This window comes from Mustela nivalis (assembly GCF_964662115.1).
Source record: "Mustela nivalis genome assembly, chromosome: 2".
In the NCBI taxonomy this organism is placed as follows: Eukaryota; Metazoa; Chordata; class Mammalia; order Carnivora; family Mustelidae; genus Mustela; species Mustela nivalis.
In genome coordinates, this window is record NC_139021.1 from 101848245 (window position 1) to 101870700 (window position 22456).

The 22456-nt window shown below is 39.8% G+C and overlaps 2 protein-coding genes and 1 long non-coding RNA gene across 32 annotated transcripts in view; 2 read left to right on the forward strand and 1 right to left on the reverse strand.

Annotated features, from left to right (window-relative positions):
• Positions 1-611: 611 nt before the first annotated feature.
• ZNF25 (zinc finger protein 25) lies at positions 612-22043 on the reverse strand. Of its 8 annotated transcripts, none has more exons than XM_082720806.1 (7): positions 18381-18743; positions 16237-16312; positions 16021-16136; positions 6816-6942; positions 6447-6542; positions 4273-4336; positions 612-3815 (listed from the first exon to the last, which is right to left on the reverse strand). In XM_082720806.1, exons 3-7 carry the CDS (start codon positions 16033-16035, stop codon positions 2765-2767), a joined length of 1353 nt encoding a protein of 450 aa, XP_082576932.1. In that variant the 5' UTR covers positions 16036-16136; positions 16237-16312; positions 18381-18743; the 3' UTR covers positions 612-2764. The 8 variants fall into 8 exon arrangements, with proteins under 8 accessions (XP_082576932.1, XP_082576933.1, XP_082576931.1 ...); XM_082720807.1 differs by having other exon boundaries at positions 16237-16339; XM_082720805.1 differs by having other exon boundaries at positions 16237-16386.
• On the forward strand, positions 6949-16504 carry LOC309859745. The gene is made up of 2 exons (XR_014308871.1): positions 6949-14134; positions 14351-16504. It is a non-coding gene; the product is annotated as an uncharacterized lncRNA (long non-coding RNA).
• LOC309859721 (zinc finger protein 37A-like) overlaps positions 19511-22456 on the forward strand; it is a 33514-nt gene continuing 30568 nt past the window's right edge. For 12 of the 23 annotated variants that reach the window (XM_082720787.1, XM_082720786.1, XM_082720789.1 and 9 more), the window contains exon 1: positions 21989-22089. The gene's annotated coding sequence lies outside the window, so the exon portion shown is untranslated. The other 11 variants (XR_014308861.1, XR_014308862.1, XM_082720788.1 and 8 more) reach the window with 8 other exon arrangements.

Consider the following 22456-nt stretch of genomic DNA (forward strand, 5'->3'; position numbering starts at 1 on the left):
TATTATTTGTTTCAGGGCAAAAAGCAATACTTCTTCATTTTTTATTGAAAAGCCAGGGGAAATTAGGAAACATATTTGCTCTCATAGCAGGTTGAAATAAAGAACTCCAAAGGCATAGCTATAAGCAAGATGGCATGCTCATGTCAGTATTGGGTAGAGTATTGGTAACAGTATTTACTCTACTCTCTTTGAGTATTCAGAAGTTACATAGACAACAAAGCAATTACTGAGTATCACAAGCAGGTGGTTCATTAGTGGTCAACAGTAGACAAATCAAGCCATGTTTATGAAGTTGAGCTTCAAGAAAGTCCTCATTTGGAAGGGGCAGAAAAGTGGCAGGATTTAGATCGGAGTGGCATTTAGCAATCAGGAAGTTTAGGCAATAAAATAATGCTGCTAGTACTCTAGTAATACTAGTAATGTAGTTACTAGTAATGGAGCTGGTGGAGTTGGGTACTGTAAGGTTTTTGTTACTAGATTATGCTAGTTAAGTATGACAAAGATGCTCATGGGATAGTGAGAAAATTATAAAATGATATCGGGAACACTGGCCGTTGACTTGGAAGAAAATAAGGGAGTGTTTTTTAAGTAAGGACCAATTACCAATTTGATTTAATTTAGACAATGTTTATTTTATACACGTACCGCTACATTCCATCAGAAAATGTTTCAATTTTATAAGAGTTCAACAAATAAAACACACTTATTTGAAAAAATTCAAATGCTTAGGCGTTTAACATATAAATACAACGTACAAAATAAATACACTGCACAAAACCACCCAGCCACAAATTGCTGTCTGCATCATTTCTGAAACATAACATACAGAAAAGTACATCATATACATTGATTGTGGTGTTTTCAGCTCTAAGTAACAGAAAAACTTAATTTTGTAAAGTGCCAGACAGTAGCTGGGTAGGCTCTGTGAGTCATATGGTCTCTGTCAGAACTACTCAACTCTTCCCTTGTAGTGCTGAAGGCAGCCTCAGGCAAAAGAGACAAATGATATTTATTAGTGTTCTAAACTTTATTTATGGACACTGAAATTCGAATATAATTTCACATGTCACAAAATATTCTTTATTTGCTTCCACCCACTTAGAAATGCAAAACCACTCTTGGCTTGTAGGCTACAGAAACAGGCTTTGGGTCCCATCTGAATATCTGAATCACTTGTGGGAAAATGCACAACCAAGCCAAACCAAGGCACTACAGCAATAAAGTAAGTGGTGAATGCTGGTAGCAAACTTTTTTTTTCTCCAGCATTATTGAAGATATACAAATTATAATGATAATAGTATCTAACGTGTGCTTTTCTTGTGTCTCAGACACTATTCTAAGTGCTCTAAAAATATTAACTCATTTATACCTCAAAGTAATCCCATCATTATCACTTCTCTTTTATAGAAAAGGAAAGAGAGGCACGGAGAGGTTAAGTGGCATGCCCCATGCTGGAATTTGAGCTGTGGCCAAAAGAGTTTGGAGTTCCCACTCTTAACCACTACAATGTTGCTTCTACTGTGAAGAAAAAGGCAGTGAAGAACATTCTTAAAACATACAGAATTCTAATGCAGATAGCTCTGCACCCCGCTAAAATATCAACAGTAAGATAGATACTACTACTTTACATAGCATTGTTTTTAGCTGTTTTAAAAAATAATTTGTCTTTTCTTATGAATAAATGTGCCCCTAATGTAAAATTCACTGACCTTTCTTAACAATTGGTTCAGTAACGTCTATATTCATTAAAAAATACAAAAAAAAAAAAATAGGAGAAAAAGAAGCGTTACAATTTTAAAAGAATATTACATTTAAAATACACATTAGAGCAACAGCAGGAGTCACTGCCCAGACGTAATGTGAAGTATGTTCACATTCGTGGAAACTACTGAACCAAAGCTACATATTTCCTTATGTACAAATACGGATGGATCCACGTGCACATAAACATCCACAGTCTGTCTTGCAGTGCGCTGACTCACATTAGTTCTACATACTAAAGGATTCTTCACATGTGTGCAAGGATGTCACCTGGTTTTTTCAATGTGTTTATGCTTTTTAAAAACATACAATGTCTGGACATTGGTAGGTTTCTTTAAAATAAAAAAAAACAAAGAAAACTCAAAAAGCAAAGAAAACCCCTCAGAATCTAATTGCTGCAACATGACTTCTGGCGTATCTGTTAACCCCACTCAATACAGATTTTCCTTGAATTTTTGTCAAGAAACTTGCACATATTTGGAATGCTTGCAAAGGTTCTAGCCTGGCATCGTGGATCTGCAGTTCACGGAAGCAGCACTTCTCGATACAGGCGGTCTATGCAGTTACACCTTTGAGTGCTCCAAGTGCACCTGGTGTCAGCGGTTTCTGAATGCTCAGGAAGGGGACTGATAGGAGCGTCTCAGGTGAGCTTTGGCATCTACCAATGGCTGCCCTGTCAGAAAACTTCCTGATACTCATTTGTTTTTATAGGATTTCTCTCATGTGATTTCTGTGTTTTGCAATCTAGTAGGACTTCTGAACGAATGGTCTCCCTCAGATTTTATAATTTGTCAGTTGTCTGGTACTTAGTTAAGTCTGACATGCTGTCAAAATCTCTCCCTTATAGATTTAAAGAATTTCTGTGTCTTTTGTTTTCTGTCAAGGCAGACTGTGACCAAAATTTTCTGAGATAGATGATATTCCTAAGTTTTTTGTCTTGTGTGAATTATCCAATTATTCTAAAGGATGAATTCCAAAAGAAGTTCCCAATACATAGTATTTTTCAGCTGTTTCCTTCTGTGTGTGTCTTCTGATGTGCGGTAAGTTTTGATTTCTGAATAAAAGTTTTCCTACACTCCTGACACTCATAGGGTTTCTCCCCTGTGTGTTTTCTCTCATGTATGATAAAATGTGACTTCTGAGAGAAGGATTTCCCACATTCCTTACATTCATAGGGTTTCTCTCCTGTGTGCGTCCTTTGATGTAATCTGAGGACTGAATTCACGGAGAAAGATTTACCACATTCATGACATTCGTAGGGCTTCTCCCCTGTGTGTTTTCTCTGATGTTTCGTGAGGTCTGATTTATAGTAAAAGTTTTTTCCACATTTATTACATTCAAAGGGTTTCTCCCCTGTGTGAGTTCGCTGATGTACTGTGAGGGCTGACTTCTGGTAGAAGCATTTCCCACATTCCTTACATCCATAGGGTTTCTCTCCTGTGTGAGTTCTCTGATGAGTTTTGAGGTGTGAATTTCTAGAAAAGAATTTCCCACATTCCTTACATTTGTAAGGTTTCTCCCCCGTATGTGTTCTCTGATGTACTGTGAGGTGTGATTTCTGGGAAAAGGATTTCCTACATTCCTTACATTCATACGGTTTCTCCCCTGTGTGTGTTTTCTGATGTACCATGAGGTATGCCTTAACATAGAAGAACTTCCCACATTCATTACACTCAAAGGGTTTCTCTCCTGTGTGTGTTTTCTGATGTTCTACAAGGTGTGGCTTCTGGTAGAAGGATTTCTCACACTGATTACATTCGTAGGGCTTCTCCCCTGCATGAGTCCTCAAATGTCTACTAAGAGATGACAGGTGATAGAAAGTTTTTTTACACTCTTTACATTCATAGGTTTTCTCTCTGGTGGGAGTTTTCTGTTGTACTGTGCGGTCTCCATTTCTAGAGCCAGATTCCCCGCATTCCCTGGGTTTGTCCTTTGAATGAATATGCTGATGTATTACGAGGATAGACTTCTGGCAGAAGGACTTTCCACATTCGTTACATTTATGGATTTTCTCTCTGGCTTGAGTTTGCTGGTGTTTTGTGAGTTCTTCATTCCTGGGGAGAAATTTTCAAATTCAGTAATGTCTAAGGCACACTCGCTAAGAACCAATTTCTAGAGATTTTTCCTGTCTATAGATACAGAATCTATAGAGTAGATTCACAGTTTCTCCACTATAAATGTTCTCTGACACCCACTGTGGTTTACCATTTGATAGAAGGAACCTTCCCTTGCATTGTATGCACAGAGTCTCTCAAATGCCTGAGACCCATCTACAATGCCTCCCTTACTGTGTACCTCAGAAGAATTAAAAGGCAACTTCAAAGCTGGAATATCTTGGTCCTACATAAGATCTCCATTATGGAAGAGAACTTTCCCATTTGGGCTATATGCTTCGGAATGCACTCCAGTGTTAGTTTTCTCACATTTAGTGTGAACTAGTGTTGTCCCACTTCCAGTACTCGCGTTCTTATTACAAGGCTTCTAATCTTAAAATCAAAATCTTGGACTTGCCTTGAATTTTCAGCTCGGCTTTCCTGGCATTTCGCTCCTCTGTCATGAATTTTCCAGAGATCTTCTATAAAGAAATCCAAAATTTAGTACTATATAAATCTCAATGTTATTAGTATGGTTGTAGCATTAATTCTTAGGCTTCAGGCCAATCTCCCCAAATAAAGGAACTCTCAAACGCAAATTTCTTCTAACCCACTGGTTTAGAAAAAACACATAAACATTAAAAACTATGGTACCAGACCCAGGAAGAAACGTAGTTATAAACCTAAGTACTTCTAGCACTTTACAAAAAATATGGCTTTAAAAACTTGGGAGGAAAAAGTTAAGGGGGGGTGGGGAGAATAGGGAGCAGAGAAGAACAGATCTTTAGAGTGCTGCTGAAGACGACTTTGGGACTCAGAATGCTGTAAGCCCATGACAGACAAGAAAGAGTAAGTCGGATGAAAAGAAAAATTAGTAGACAGCTATGTCTACTGGAAATATCAGGGGAAAGATGAAACTGGATGGAAAGCTAACAGGTTTTTGTCACTCAAAATTAACTTGCTTTGTTATTTTAGCAGACTGTAAACTTCTGCTTGCTTCCCTCTGTACCCGCACACAACAATTGGGATGCCAACGCTAACGGGATTTTCTGGGCACACGGGTTTCCCCGTGTGTAGAGGAACAGTTTCACACTTTGAGCTCTCACTCTCCATCTAGCAGTCTTAATTTTCACGGGGACAAAAGACCTAAGAACACATACATCCAAAAGGAAAGATGATTCAAAAGAGGATGCAAGCCATCATAAAACACGATGCACTCCCATTTGCAGCAGCAACGATTTTCAAGCCTGATCGCCTAATACTGCATCTCCAGAGTGGTGGTAGCCACGCCTCAGCCCCAGGCTTGGTCTTCTGTTTTCATAGTTTAGTTCCCACCTCTTTGTTTCAATTTACTACATGATCTCTAAAGAATTACTCAACATCATTCTGGAACCCTTACTGACCTTCATATTTATTCATCTTTAAATGCTTGACAGAAACTGAAAGATAATGAGCAGAGGCTTGGCATTTGTGGGGAAGACAGAAGATGCTGCTTGATGAGAACCTGGACAAGGCTAACTGGGACACTCAGGAACCAAGACCCTGTGTGTCTCTGGTTTTAGGAAAGGGGGAACCCTTGCAGGAGTTACTGTGAAGGGCACAGAGAAGACAGTGCCTGCCTCTTACTAAAATTCACATTCAGTCTCTCAACAGATACCTAGTGAACAACTACTAGAAACCAGACATTGTTCCTGGTCCCGGCAACAGCTAAGTACACAAGTCAGGAGTATAAGAAAAGCATTTACAGAAGCAGAGTGAGATCATCTTAGTAGTCTTTTGGCTTGTTTTTAGCTTTTTAAATCTTCGTGTTACAATACTCCCGAGTAAGGTGTGGTAGATTTTAGAAGGGATAATAATTAATACTTTGTGTGAAAGACAAACCACATGTAAAAGGAGGCATCAGCTCTGAAATAATGTAGTTGAGGAAAGGCATAAAGGTTTATAATCTGATATTTCAGAGTTTAAAGAGAAAAAAGGAAGTTAATAAAACCGGTGTTGAAAATAACTGAGGCATCTCATTGTTAGTAAAGGGAGGGAAGGACATTTGGAGTAAAATTTATCATCAGATTTGAGATCACAGTGTTCTAGAATTCCAGTAACTGGGAATTCTAGAAGAAAGATAAAAATCTAAGATGGGGTTGGGCAGCGATTAGATTTCATATATAGGAAAGAGAAGTCTATTTTTAAAAGTGTGGCAAAGGAGGAATTTATGTGGAAAAACAAAAACTGGAGGTGTGATTTATGGTACTTGCATATGCAGATCCAAGAATCCTTGGCTTTTTCCAAAGTATAGGGCATTTTATTTTATTATTTTTTTCCAAAGATTTTATTTATTTGACAGACAGAGATCACAAGTAGGCAGAGAGGCAGGGAGAGAGGAGGAAGCAGGCTCACCTCTGAGCAGAGAGCTCAATGCAGGGCTCGATTCCAGGACCCTGGGATCATGACGTGAGCTGAAGGCAGAGGCTTTAACCTACTTAGCCACCCAGGCACTCCACTATAGGACATTTTGAAAGATGCCTAAAAAATATTTCATAATGCAAAAGGCACCAACCACCTCACTAGCAACAGTCGCCACAGGTCCTCACTCACCCGGGTAATTCCGATGTGGAAATTCCACTTCCAGTATCCACGGTTCTTTTCCTTGTTTCAGCTTGAAAACTGAATTCGACTTATTCACACGGTAACCTATTAATGGAAAAATGTGTTAATCAGATTACTTGGAATTTAAGGGATTTTGAAGGATGAGGAAATGCAGCTTTAGCAGAACAATTGAAGGTCCCACTTAGGTTTGGCAGATGTAGATTCTTTCAGTGGGAGGGTGGGGACACATATTTTTCCTGGCACCCTAAATGGATTTGTCAGCTTTGACCCCTGAAACAAAGCTAATATTGTGCAGTCCAGCACCTGGGAAAGGAAATGCAAACTACTGGTAGTTACATATGTGGAAGTTTTTCTCACCCACTGAGACTAGGAGACCATAGTTCTCTTGCATCACTTCTCTATATAGTGTCCTCTGAGCATCGTTCATTAACTGCCACTCTTCCCGGCTGAATTCCACAGTAACATCCTTGAATGTGACTGGTCCCTGTAACAACATATTTCAGTTCAAACTGAAGTCATCAGAGTGTAGAGTACCACAAAAAAAACACTGTAAACTAGCTGTTAACCTGCCTGCCACATAGTGTACTCTAGAAAGTTAAGATACTTTGCTACTCTGTACATAGGTGAAGTGATCAATATGGATTTACTGAGATACCACCCATGCCCAGAACTTTGCTGGAGATACAGTGATGAATGAAAGCAACTACGCCTGCTGTCAAGGAGCTTACACTGTGACAAGGGGGCAAAGAAGTAAATACTTGAATGTAATATGCATAACAGGTGCTCTGACAGAAACCTACACCAGATATAAGATGGTCACAAGTGGGGATAGATATTTGCATTATGTATTATCAAATCAGATTTTACTAGGTAGTCAAGCTAACATAAACTTTGGGAATAAAAAAAAAAACAGTTGGGAAAGGCCTTGATGTATGAAAAATGGCAAGTTTAGAAAAGTTACAAATAAGACAGCATGATATGAGAATAGGAAAGATTAGTTAGAAGGTGATACAGTCCAGTCAGGTGAGAGAACATGGAATAATTCTGAGTGTGTCTCTGGACCATTAAAATATATTTTGTATACCCACTCAATGGGTGTCTGCTTATAAACATAAATTTATAATCGTCTTTATTAAAAATTGACAAGTTGTTTTTCTATTTATAAGAAACAAAAATATGAATAGATGTTCTACTGTTTCACACCATTTTTATACTTTGTGGTGTGTCCTACCACATCTTAGGGATGGTCACCCACTCACTTACAGATAACAGGGAGCCACTGAAGAGACAGATGTGAGGTGCTAGAGTTCGAGGGGGTAGCGTGGTAGTTGAGAAGAAAACACTGAAGTAGAAAAGGCAAAGACCACACCAGAAATATGGAGTGTTAGAAAATCAGAGGCATATGTGAACGGAATGATTAACATTTAAAATAGCTGCAATGGGGGGAAGAAACATACCTTCATTGGAAATGAATAATCATTGAGAGAAGGGAAGAATAACTCCCACAATATCTATAGAGTTTGATAATAGCTAGAACTACGAGGCTAATTATTTTCATTCTCCCATTTTTATTGGTAGGACTGTTTAAGGCTATGAAATTTCCTCCAGTCATTGCTTTGTTTATATTTCACAGAACTTGACATGTGAAAACATGAAGAGCTTCTTTGCTGAATTTAAGTTCTTGCTTCTTGTTTTATATATATATATGTTGGCAATAAGAATTATGTCAATATTATTTTCTTTCCTGGGCAAGTGACATAGACTCTTTTCCCTCGTGATCTAGAGGACTTTTTCTCTACTTTTAAGTAAGTCTAGTAGTTTTAGTAGACTCTCTCTTGGGGTTAACTACCCTGGGTCAGTTCTCTCTCACACACAGAGCCTTTTCAATAATGTAATTCAGTTTCTTTTTTTGTTTTGTTTTAATGGAAAGTTTCCTTGGATTAAATATTAGCTCTCTTCCAGTATTTAGGTTTTGTTATTCAGGGATTCTATTTTATTTCCTGTTACTCTGTTCCTCTTTCTGGTTGATTCTTACCAGCACTCCCACCCCCTCTTCCACTCCATGGTCTCTTCCAATTCCTCTGCCACATGCCAGTTACTGGACTTAATCTCTAATTGGACAGGATTTTCTATTCTACAATTTCTTTCCTAAGTTAATTTACTTATATTTTATATCTACTTATTTTTCAGTTTCTGAGTCTTTAATCCCTGGGTTTTAAAGTGATTTCCTTTCTGAAACTCCCTAATATTGGAAAGGTGTACTCTCCTGTACTGTGCATTTGTTTGGGGAGGAATACTGACATCAGTGGACAAAACGTTAGTTTACACTTTCTACTTTTTTCTCTCAGTATTGTCTGCATGTCGAGTAACATTTTTTATTCATGATCAAATGAAAATAAAACCTCATTTTATGGTGGGAAGGGATGGAAGTGTTACCCTAGTCCTTAGTTCAAAAACCTCTCTCTGTTGCCAGAGTATATTCACGTTCTTGAAGGAAACAGCAGTACTGTGGGCAGTATCTTCAGAGTCTGTGATAATATACTCTTTTCTTTAGGACACCTGGTTTCAGCTGCATGTTTTCTGATTTGCCTTCACTTCCAAGCACACGAGGGATTCTACTTCTTTTCCTCTGTATTGCTGACTGCTTGAAGCTGCCATCTGTTCCTGCACACAGTCTTACGTCCCTTCCTTTTTTTACTCCCAGTGCCAGTCCTTGGATTCCCTGGTCTCAGACCCCTCCTGCATCTACCCAGTCAGAGTGAGCGCCTCTGCCTGTGGCCACTTGATCTTGTGTTGCTCTACAACGGTGACTTCGGTGACTTCGCTGTCTTTCCTCTTCCATCACTGCCATTCTGACTTCCTGCTCTTGGGTGAGCTCCAAGCTGTTTCTGTTCATGACAGTGATCTCCCAACTTATACAGAAACACAAGTTTCCTCTCTAGCAGGGGTGTGTAGTGGCGTGTTGGAACATTTATACCTTGCCAACTAACATTATTCTGTGGCAACTAGGAAATCCATAAAAGAAAACTGGAAAACAAAAGAATCCGTTTGGCAGGAGACAGTTGAATTTTGTTCACTTTTGTGAAATTTTGTGAAGTGACTGAGGAACACAGAGCTGGAACTGTCCCATTTGGGCAGATATACATGTAAGTAAATTTCAATAAATAATATTGTTATACATTTAAAAAACGGAGTTCCAGAAGGGTCAGAAAAGAAATCTGAAAGCAACAACATTCAAGATGATGATAGCAGAAGCTAGGACAAGACTGAAGCCTGGCAAAACTCTAAATAAATGGGCAGGTCAGGAGGAGAGTGCTTTGGAAGCCAAAGAAAGAGAGACTCATAACTAATGGGCAGTTTTAGTTTAAAACCGAAATGTAAAAGTCCAAGATAGAGAAACTTGGTAAGTGCCCTCCAAAAGAAGATAGAGAGGTAGGAAATAAGCACATTAAAACATTTTCAGTATAGGGGCACCTGGGTGGCTCAATGGGTTAAAACCTCTGCCTTCAGCTCAGGTCATGATCTCAGGGTCCTGGGATCAAGCCCCACATCGGGCTCTCTACTCAGCAGGGAACCTGCCTCCCCCTCTCTCTCTGCCTGCCTCTCTGCCTACTTGTGATTTCTGTCTGTCAAATAAATAAATTAAAAAAAAAAACCTTTAAAAAAAGAAAAACATTTTCAGTATATTAGTTATTAGGATAAATGCAAATTAAAACCATAATGAGATACCACTACACACCTATCAGCATGATTTGAAAAAAACTTCTGACAATACCAAATGCTGACAAGAATGCGAAACAGGTAGAGAACTCTGTACATTGTGGTAGGAACACAAAATCATACAGCTACTCTGGTAAACAGTTTGGCAGTTTCTTATAAAGAATATGAGCCAAGCAAGCACATTCCTAGGTACTTAACCCAAGATAAATGAAAATCTGTGTACACATAGAAATCTAAATGCAGTTGTTTGTAACAGCTCCTTTTATAATTGCCACAAAGCAGAAAACCCAATGCTTTTCAGCTGGTGGATGAGTTAATAAATTGGATACATACATATAGCTCAGTACTATTCAGCAATAAAAAAGAATGAACTGTGCATAGTCAGTATGATTAAATCTCAAATGTATTATGCTAAATGAAAATTGGTAGTATCAGAAAACTACATACCATTTAATTTCATTTATATGATATTCAGAAAAAGTCAAAATTCTAGGGATAAAGAATAAATTGGTGATTGCCAGGAATTAGTGGTAGAGGGAACCAAAATAATTTTGAGGCAGTGAAACTGTTCTGTATCTTCACTGTGGTGATGACTGTATGCCTTTATGCATGTGTCAAAACGCACTGAACTGGGGGCGCCTGGGTGGCTCAGTGTGTTAAGCATCTGCCTTCAGCTCGGGTCATAATCTCAGGGTCCTGGGATTGAGCCCCCACATCGGGCTACCTGCTCAGGCTCTCCGTTTGGCAGGAGAGCCTGCTTTCCCCTCTCTTTCTCTGCCTGCCTTTCTGCCTACTTGTGATCTGTCAAAATTTTTTTTTAAATCTTAAAAAAACTCACTGAAATGTATACCCAAAAAGAGTGAATTTTGCTGTAAGTTAAAGAGTCAAGAATAAATAAGTCAAAGAATAAAGAAGATAAAAGCACAAAACAAAAATGACTTCACACCATTAGGATGACTACTTTCAACATAGCAACAACAACATAAAAACCTAGGAAAACACCAAGTACTGGCAAGGATATAGAGAAATTGGAACCTTGTGCATTGCTGATGGGAATGTAAAATGGTACAACTCCTACAGAGAAATACAGTACGTTGGTTCCTCAAAAAGTTAAAGAATTACTGTATGATTCAGCAATTTCACTCCTATATATCCAAAACACTCAAAGCAGGGACTCAGACAGGAATTTGTACGCCAGTGTTCATAGCAGCACTATTCACAATAGGTATAAGGTGCAAAAAAAGCCAAGTGTCCTTCAAGAGATGACTGCATAAAGGAGAGGTTAGGAAGACGATGGAGCAGGAAGACCCTCAGCTCGCAACTGCCCATCGATACAACTAGGTAACACCTCAGCGTAACTAACACAAGAAAACAACCCGAAGACTGGCCAAATTCCACAACTAAAAGTAGAAAAGAGGCTGCATCAAAGGAGGGAAGTGTGAATATTAGGAGAAGTTAACTGGGTGCAAAAGGAAACATGGACCTCATTAAAAAGTATAGAATCATGATTTTTAATAAAACATGTCAAATAGCGGGGGAAGGGGTGGAATGCACAAATACGGTATATAGAAACAATGGAATATCATTTAGCTATTAATGGGAAGGAAATCCGGTCACATGCTACACTGATGAACCTTAAGGACATTATACTGAGTGAAATATGCCAATTAAAAGCAGCAAATACTTATTTGCTGAGTGATTCTACTTATATGAGGGACCTAGAATAGTCAGGTTTATAGATAGAAAGTAGACTGGTGGTTCCCAAGGGAAGGCAGAATAGGGAGTTATTTAATGGTTAGAATTTTAGCTGTGGGACGGCTGGGTGGCTCAGTCAATTAAGTGGCTGCTTTCGGCTCAGGTCGTGATTCCAGGACATCGGGCTCCCTGTGTAGTGGAAGGCCTGTTTCTCCCGCTCCCTCTGCCTGCTGCTCTGCTAACTTGTGCTCTCTATCGCTGTCTCTCTGTCACATAAATAAATAAATAAATAAGCCTTTTTTTTTTTTTTTTTTAAAGGAACTTTAGTTGTGCAAGATGAAAAAAGTTCTGGAGATGGATGGTTATGATGATGGTACCATGATGTGAATGTAATAAAATGCCACTGAACGATACAGTTAAAAATGGTTAAAATGGTAAGTTTGGGGAAAAAAAAGTTTTATGTATATTTTGCCATAATTATAAATAAGAATAAAATCCAAACCCCAGAAAATACACTAAGAATGGCTGTGGGAAAGCATCAGATATCACCATCACACCAAAACTAGAGGGACCAAAATCCTAGGAAAAAAGAAATTTGTTCGGATGAGTCCCATACCTTGAATTTGAATATTTGGGGCATTTTCAAATTTCATAGGCTGAGCAGAAAGTAGCTTAGAGCTAGCATCTTGACCATAAGGATAAAAAAGCTAGTTCTGAATAGAATGTAGAAAGACAAAAGAGAAGTGGACCTCACCCTAACAATAACAACAAACCCCTTACCTAGTTTTCCAAAACCTATCAGAGAACTGAGAATCCAAAGATAAACAAAGGAAAAAATTCACAAGAGATGAATACTGCAGAAGAGAAAAGAAAACCACAATGACTTTCTCTTTTAGAAGCAAGTAGGGGAGAGAGGGAACCAGCCCAGCTCAACAAAATTTTAATGTTTGCTTATGGATTTCTGTAATGTATTAGAATCCCTAAGAACTCCAGTCACAGAACAAGTGAACACCAATATGCCCTGTGGAGGTTTCACATTCAAAAGGTCACTAAATGGAAGCTTAGTATCTACAGGACTTTTTTTTACTTCATCAAATGTCTCAAAGTGATCATTTTATCATAAGTTGGGGAAGCAGTTTCTGGAACCAGATAGAAAGCTCCATAACCAATACAAATGGTCTGAGATACAAAAAGCCACTAGTTTTCTCCATAAGCCTCTACTAAGTACATGGCAACAACCCTCCACAGGCAGCAGAACACCAGGGTGGGATGTCTCCCAAAGGAAGTACAATAAATCTCATTAGGATAAAGAAAAATCCACACATACACAGCAGAGTTAAAGGTATCTTAAAAGTAGCTAGCCCAGAATGCAAATTTACTTTAGAGGTCTGACAAATTAAAAGGTGAATTTTCAGTAGTATCAGTAGAAGAAAGTGAATGGTTTTCAATGTTTTAAAATATAAGACTTGTCAACCAAGAGTTCTCTACACAGTGAAAAAGTTGTTTTTATTTCAGATAAACCAAACTCAGAATTTTCCACCAGCAGACCTGCATTAAAACAAGCAAGTGAGAATAAAAACAATATAAATGATGTTTTCAAACAGAAGAAATGTATGGCAATACACCTGAAAGATACAAGAAGAAATAAAGAAAAGGTCATCTCATTTTGCCAAAATGGCAAAAAGCAAACAAAAAATTACAGTATCTGCATAAAATAAACCTTTCCAATAGTCAGTAGTGAGACTACACTCAAAATTACTTCAAAAAACAAAAACGCTGACTAGTCATTTGTGCTGTCCAAACTCAAATCTCAGTCAGAGATTTACAGAGCATAACGTGGGGGAAATGTTGTGGAACTCCTGAATGAATTTTGGATATGGAGAATGTCGTAAAAGATGTACAAGAGTAAACCAGAACTGTTGAACAAACTGGTTTTTTTAAGCTTCCTCTTCCATTATTTCTCCCTCTTTCCAGAGCCTCTTTCTCCCCGTCATCATGCCCAAAGACTAGGATTTTTAGTTAATATAATTACTACCATAAACCACTTCAAAAGCTGTGCTGTAAGAATTACGTAAGACTGACTATATCAAGTGCTTATCAAAGGCCTGGGAAATTGGAAAATACAGTTTTGTTTTGTTTTTTAAACATTAAATGATAAAAGCAAAGAAATGGTTACCACAGAAGTCAGGCTTCATGTTTCTCTGGATAATGAATGGTGAGATGAGAATAAGGAGGGACACACAGGAACTTCAAAGATAGTAGTAATTTTCATTTCTTTTTTTTTTTTTAATTTTATTTATTTATTTGAAAGACGGAGATCACAAGTAGGCAGAGAGGCAGGCAGAGAGAGAGAGAGAGAGGGAAGCAGGCTTCCTGCGGAGCAGGGAGCCCGATGTGGGGCTCGATCCCAGGACCCCGAGATCATGACCCGAGCCAAAGGCAGCAGCCCAAACCACTGAGCCACCCAGGCGCCCCAGTAATTTTCATTTCTTAAGACAGATAAGGGATACACCTATGTTTCATCAGTATTCCCTAAATTTTACATATACATATACATTATGTACATTCCTTTGATTGCATAAGTATGATTTTTAAATAAATTGAAATTCAATGTTTTCTTCAGCCTACAAGGCCCTACATATTCCAGTCCTTTCTACTTCTTTGACTTTCCCTTTTAGCTCAATCTCCCCTAGGCCCTACACTCTGTAGCTTCAATAATTTGAACCATTTCTGGAACATGCCTTAGGGTGTTTGTATTTGCTGTTCTTCCTATCTAGAATGCTCTTCCCCCAGAATTCTGCTTGGTTCAGTTTCTCTTTTAACCAGGACTTTCCTCAAATATTACCTTTTAAGATTTTTTTTTTTAACTCCTTTGACAGAGACAGAAATCACAAGTAGGCAGAGAGAGGAGGAAGCAGGATCCCCTCCTGAGCAGAGAGCCCAATGCGGGGCTCGATCCAAGGACCCTGAGATCATGACCTGAGCTGAAGGCAGAGGCTTAACCCACTGGGCCACTAAGGTGCCCCAAATATTACCTTTTAAAGTGGCATTCCCTAGCCAACTTATTTTTTCCTCACTTCTCTGTGTCGTTCTGTCCTAAACTGCCTCTGAGCACATACTCAAGGGGCGCCTGGGTGGCTCAGTCGGTTAAGCGTCTGCCTTCTGCTCACGCCATGATCCTCAGGGTCCTGGGATCAAGCCCCGCATGGGCCTCTGTACTCAGCGAAGAGTTGGCTTCTCCCTCTGCCACTCCCTCTGCTTGTGCACACATGCTCACTCATTCTCAAATAGTTTTTAAGACAATATTATTCAAAATGCAGACACATATAAAAAATATCACATTTATTAGTATCCTCACCATTTCTCCTCAGAAAAATCTAAGTATTAGACGGTGTCATCCTTCACAGGAGGATACAAGTTTTCCAAAATTCTATTTCACTTGAAAGCTCAACTTTTTAACATTGGCAAGAAATACTGAGAGTTATTTCCCTTAAAGTGACAGGCTCAGTTTTGCCATTTTTGAGAAAAGGTTTGGTAAATACCCATCTGAATAACGAGTTTGTCTGCCAGTTGCTCTTTAAAGTAAAAATAGTATTCCATGAAAAAGGTGGCTAGGTGAGCACATGAATCAATCACACAAGTGCTTTTCCTCTAAACAACCATCATTCCTCAGTATGTAGCCAAGGTACTGTATGTTAACTTCCCATTTTGTAAGACTGAATATTAAAAAGATGTGTATTCAAGGGTCAAGATTTAATAAAACTCAGTTTCTGCTGTTTCACCAAAGATATACCCTTAAGTAAAGGTGGCAGTTTTTTATTGTAAGTACACTGCAGAGAAATACTATCATTGGTATCATCGTCTTGATTCATGCCAAACAGGCAGCAACCTAGTCTCCACTCTCTCACACCATCAGTGTGCAAGGCAGTTTGCATCCTAGTATCATGTTCTGACCTCACAGGCCTCTTATAAAAGCCCAGGGGTCTGCAGACTATACTTTGGAACTGCTGTGCTATTCAAACAGCATTTTCCCTTAACATGATTTTTAAGTATTTCCATTTTTCGAGTTTAAAGTTTGGCTTTTATAAAACTCACTGAAAATACACACACCAACACACAAACACAAAGGGCTAAAGAAATGACTCACCTGATACTTGTTCATTTTCTGCTTCTCTTGGGAAAGGACAGAAACTATGAAGCTAGAACACAGAAAGTTGGAAGACAGGAGTCTTAAAAGACCTTATCTTGCAGCTCAGGAATCACCTGTGACAAATTTCCATACAATTTAGTAAAACAACTCCTGGGAAAATAGCCCTTTGAGCCATAAAGAGAAACAGAAGGACTATGATAAAGGAGTACCCACCTGTCCATTGGTGGCTTTGATATAATCATGATGAATCTGGGAAAATTTCTGAGTGAATCTGAATATTTCTTTCCTCCTGTTTTGAAAATTATGTGTCCATTTACTAAATGGACCAAATGTCCATTACTAAAAACACAAAAGAACTGAAAACTTAAACATCCAAAAAACAGTAGGTTAGGCAATGTGTATAATAAATATCTAAGGTGTATGATATATATCCAAAGTATGGACCCTGATGCTGGCATTACAAATAATGTTGAAATACTGATATGGAAGTGTTACATAACCATTTTTCCTATTAATATTATAAACTCAGGGCGCCTGGGTGGCTCAGTGGGTTAAAGCTTCTGCCTTCAGCTCAGGTCATGATCTCAGGGTCCTAGAATCAACCCCACATTGGGCTCTCTGTTCCGCGGGAAGCCTGCCCCCTGTCTCTCTGCCTGCCTCTCTGCCTACTTGTGATCTCTATCTGTCAAATAAATAAAATCTTTAAAAAATAACAATATAAACTCTACAAAGTTAGACAGTCTTCAGAGCCCTCAAATTTAACATGTTCTTCTCCCTAAACTGCAGTTTCTCCAAAATCAGCTCTCCATGAAACTTTTTTTGACTTAAACATGGTATACTGGACGACCTGGAGACTTTTGTTCTATGTTAGTCTCTGCTCTTAACACACTTAGTGACTTTGTTTCAATGCTATTATTTAACAGGAGGAATTAGATAATTTTGAACCACCTTTCCTGTACCATATTGATTCTGTATGTCTTCACTCAGTGCTACAAATCCAGACAGTACCCTGGAATTCACTGTCCCCTCCAACCTGGTGTGGGCCTTAGGGTAAAAGTTCATTAGGCCTTGTAGAATTTTGACATGGTCATCTGCTGATCGTCTGACAGCCACACAAATCTAAACCTTAAAATAACAATGTGACACCATAAATCCCAGGAAACTTTATGTAGCTAGCAAAAAGTAACTAGACGCCATAATGCTGGGACAGCGGAAACCTCTTCCGGCTGGCGTCATGCTTACAAAACATCCTAAGTCCAGACACATCTGGACACCCCGAACAGAGACATTTTATCACTTTTAACATGGAGCCTGGAAGAAATTCCAGTTTCCGTCTTTTAACCAAGTCTGCCCCATTTCCCCTCTCTAGAAACCAGCTTCTTGCCTGGAGAGGATTCCCAGCTTCTCCAATAAAACTTAAAATTCAGGGCTCATCTTACAGTTTCAGTTTACATATTAACAGCCCTCTGAGGTTGGAGAATGCAAGAAGGGCCTTACTTAACCTTTTGACACGAGAGTTCTGAGGAAGCCTCAAGAATATTTTGCAAATAGAACTCTACGCAGCCAGGTTAGATTTACCACTCCGCAGTTTTGCTCATGGACAATTTCTGTACTAAATACAACCAAAGACTGGATTTTACCTTGGGAAGCACCATGAACCAGAGTAAAACAATGAGAATTTACCCACCCTCCTCCGTTAGTGCTGAGTATACCAATTTATCTCTCAACCCTTAGTACTCGTACTTATTAGAATGGAGCTGATTAATACCGATTCAAAGGATGGTTATGATGATGATGATTAAATGAACCAATAATGAAAAGAACAGCATACCTTGTAATCATAAATGCAGCTCACCTTTATTGAGTCCTTATACTTTATATAGACAGCCCTATTTAATACAGCAAACAGCCCCAGTTTATTGGAATTATTTTACGGAGGAGTGTCCCGGTCGTAACCGAGGTTATACTGCTCGCGTAGTGGCGGGGGCCGGACGCGCACAGGTCCCCAGAGCTTGACAGCGCTGAGGCGCCAGCAGCCACGCCAGCGCGGACGTGGCGGGCCCAGGGTCCACGTCACAAAAGCCATCCCCCCCGCGTCCTTCCCCGCTCCTCCCGCGCCCCGGGCCAACTAGGGCCGCCGGGCTCCGCAGGTCGTGAGCCAAGAAGGTGGACAGCGGGCAGTCCCCCGCAAAGCCCCCTGCCCGACCCCCCTCCCCAGTCCTTCTCGGGGGCCAGTCGGGCGCTCAGAAGGGGACGGCAGCGGCTTTCAGATTCTCCGATTCGGCGCAGCCGCGGAAACCCCGCTATCCCCGGCCCCCCACCCAGGCCTCGCACCCGCAAAGAGGCCTCCGACACACCTGCAGGGGCTTGGCCACCGCTCCCAGCCAGCGCAGGTTCCAGGCCCCGCCCTCTGTCACACCGCGGAGACCTGGAAGCTCCAGAGTCCTCTCCCGCCCTGGGGCGTGAAACGAGATGGCGACTATCAAAAGAAGGTGGAATAGCGCTTGCGCAAAAGGCCCCCACGCCTCACTCTGGAACTACGCTTCCCAGGAGCTTCCGCGGCATCTTCATTTTGGACTACGTATGATATTTGGCTTCTTCCAGCCGCCAGAGTAGTGCTGGGATTTTCTGGCGTCCCCTGTGATCATTCACACTGATCGCCAGTTTGACCTGGCAGTCCGCGATCTGGGGGCTTGAAAACAAAACTACCATTTGATAAAGAAAGTACTTGTAAGTGAGTACAATAGTACATTCAAAGAATAGTATTCTGTAATATCTGAATTAAAACTTTCAGAATTATGCAAATGATACATGAAACTTATAATAAGGAGAAAATACGTGTAGGCTAAAACGGAAGACTAGTGCCGTAATACTACGCCCCAAAAGAAAAAAAAAGTTTAATGTGAGTGCACAGATTTTTACTCATTTTATGCTAATGGTATATATATATATATAATATATATATATATATATCTCCGTTCACTAGGGAATATATACTGAATACGAAGTGATTTCCTGGTCAGTAACGTCATGACATTTTTCCTATGCTAACAACAGAAATGAGTTTCCATTCAAAGTAATGGCAAAAAACTTTTGGGGGTAGGATTAATTTTATTTTTGCAAGTTTTCTGTTGTTGTTGTTGTTTTTAAGATTTTATTTATTTGTCAGAGAGGGAGCGAGCACGCTCACAAGCAGGCAGATTGGCACGCAGAGGCATAGAGAGAAGAGGGCTCCCCGCCAAACAAGGAGCCCGATGTGGGACTCCATCCCAGGACATAGGATTATGACCTGAGCCGAAGGTAGCAGGCCAACCCACTGAGCCACCCAAGAGTCCCGGTAAGATTAATTTTTTTTTAAGATTTTATTTATTTATTTTACAGAGAGAGATCACAAGCAGGCAGAGAGAGAGGGAGGAAGCAGGCTCCCCGCTGAGCAGAGAGCCCGATGCAGGGCTCCATGACCCGAGTAGAAGGCAGCTGCCCAACCCACTGAGCCACCCAGGTGACCCCCGGTATGATTAATTTTAAAACAAAATCCATTATAATATATATAAATACATGCACACACACACACACACACACACACATACTCAAATATATATATATATATTTGAGTATGTGTATATCATGTATACATATACAAGTAGCTGGCATTCAAGGAGCACCTGGCTATGGGAGTCCCAAACAGAGCAAGTATGCCACTCACCCCTGACAAAATCCAAAGGCAGAGAGAGGCACCATAGTGAACCAGGAAAGGAATTTATTTCAGTGATGCTAACACAAGGAAGACAGTGGACCAAGTATCTCAAAGACTGACTCCAAAGCTCTGAAAAATATTTCCAAGTTTATATAAGAAGTTTATATATAAAGTTTATATATAGTTTATATATATTTAGTTATATTTTTATATATAGTTTATATATATTTATATAGTTTATATATATATAATTATATATAAAGTTTATATAAAGATATATAAAGTTGATATATATGTAAGGTTTATATAAAGTTATATATATAGTTTATATAGGAAAAATGTGGGGCAAAAGACAGTGGGTACTATAGATGGGCAGTGAAAGTCCAATGGAGTCTTTGGAGTCAAACATGGGTGGGGGTCCCCGGTAGTCCTTATTCTTTAAGGAGGTAGTGTCTTTTAGGGGTGGGATTTCTTTGCTCTCTTGGTCTTCCACCTGAGCCGAGAGACAAGCTGGAGAGAAGAAACCAACCAGAAAGTTTGAGGTCAAAATGGAGGCAGCTGAAGTCCTCTTTCATATACACAAACCGCTTTTCTGGATGGGTGGTATTGGAGAAACAATTAAAAATAAAGGGTCATCTTAGAATTCTGCCCAAAGAAATGATTTCAGATTTTGGCCTGGGGAACCATAGATGTAGTTGCTATTTACTGCTGAAGAATAATTCACACATAAATATACAAGTATTTTCACACGGTATCATTTTTATCTACTGTTGTGTTTGTTTGGTATTTGCCTTATTCTCAAGACAAATCTGTGGTGGTTATTCCCACAGTTGATGGACACACACAAATCTACAAGTCACACAGAAATAACTTTCATAAAAATGCATAGAGACTCACTGACAATAAATACATTTACATACCCTAACTGAAAATAATGTCAATTTGAGCGCTTATCTTGTGACAGACACTGTTATATCTCCATGAAAGTCATACATTTTATAGATAGCTCTGCTTTGTTACTGACATATTTTTAGTTTAATATATTTTGAATATTCCTTGTATAATTTAATCTATTTCTTTCATATTTAGAAGCTGCTGCTTGTTATTGTACTTTGTGGATGAGCATATTTTACCCATAAATTCTTGAATATTTGTACCGACTCAACTAAAACTGTGAAGAGCATTATTTATATAAATCTTTGATTTATAGTAGCATATAACCCAAGAAGTGAAATTACTTTAGTGAAGTACTTATTTAAAATCTTTTAAGTATGCATATATTTTCTGGCTTAGTTAAAAAAAAAATCATTGCTTCCTTAATTCTGAAAAATTCCTTTTCTTCAATTCCGAGACAAACTCTGCTTGGTAGAGATGTTATTTTCTTATTGTATTACTGGATTCCATTTTGTTAACATTTTAATTAAATTCCCTATTCACAAGAACTGATAACTGACAAATATCTTCCTTTTTATTAGTATCATGTCTAAAAGATACACCCAGTTCTTTTTGCTTTTTTTTTTTAAAAGATCTTATTTATTTTACAGAGAGAGATTGAGATCACAACTAGGCAGAGAGGGGGAGAAAGCAGTGTCCCTGCTGAGCATAGAGCCCCATGCGGGGCTGGATCCCAGGGCCCTGTAATCATGGCCCAAGCTGAAGGCAGAGGCTTAACCCACTGAGCCACCCAGGCGTCCCAACTTCTTCCTTTTTTTGTTCAAGTTTCTACTTTAAATCTTAGAATAATAATGAAAAATGACCACCTATGTACCATTTGCTTTATTTGACAATTTCACATTTTGCCACATTTATCTTGTGTTTGCGAAAACATTTTAAAATAAATATTTCACAAAATACTTAAGTATGTGTCTCCAAAACTAAGTACATTCTTTAATAGCGCATCTACAATCAAACTCCCGTAATGTCCACAAAAGTCTTTCAAAGAGTTTGGGAGTTGGGGGGCGGGGCTCGTTTTGTTTGTTTGTTTGTTTGTTTGTTTTTACCAAATCAGGATGCACTAAAAGACCACAAATTACATTAGTAGTTCTTATACATAGGGCCTAACCTCCGGGGGTGGAGTAGGTCGCGGTCCCTGAAAACGCCAGAAGAACAGACCTGCCCCAGCAAGACAGGTTTATTTACACATTTATTTAAAGAAGTGGACGCGAAGGATTATGGTAGACGTAGTCTTGAGATTGTTTGCTTACCCAGCAGAACTTGCGCCCTGGCTGAGGACAGTGCTGCGCACGCGCAGGTTCGCCATCTTCCTGGTGCCCCTTTTGCGCCAACGGGTTTAAGGAAGCCCGAAATCCCGTTACCAGATTTCCCAGTAACGCTCAAGGTCCTGGTTGCCCACCTTCCTAAGAGCAGAGGTTTGAGCGTTGGCCGGGTGGGAAACGGTGGAGGCCCTCGGTGGGGAGGAGACCCGGGACCCCGCCCCGGGGCCCTTACGGCGGGCGGGGGCTTTTTGGTGCGGGCCAGCGGTTTGAGTGAGTGAGTCCTCAGCTGTGAGCGAGTGGTCCTGTCCGTACGCCCCGGGATGGGGCGCCTGCGCATGCGTGAGGGTGCGCTCTGGTTGCGTGGGGTGCCCCGTGACTTAGAGTCTGGGTAGGCTTTCAAGTGCCCTGGACCTGCTCTCCTTTGACTTTGGCGTCAGTGGCTCTCATTTCTGGGGATAGTAAGTTTCGAGAGATGCAGATTTGGGCTGCTGGGTGAGGGCTCCAATATGAATTTGTCCTC

Excerpts from the sequence above, each read along its gene's own strand:
- ZNF25 (XM_082720804.1), bottom strand. The coding sequence starts at position 21,980 with ATGGCGAACCTGCGCGTGCGCAGCACTGTCCTCAGCCAGGGCGCAAGT. Across the intron at positions 6,943-16,020 it reads AGAAAATGAACAAGTATCAG|GGACCAGTCACATTCAAGGA; the intron begins GTGAGTCATTTC and ends ATGTTGTTACAG. Across the intron at positions 6,543-6,815 it reads TGGTCTCCTAGTCTCAGTGG|GTTACCGTGTGAATAAGTCG; the intron begins GTGAGAAAAACT and ends TTCCATTAATAG.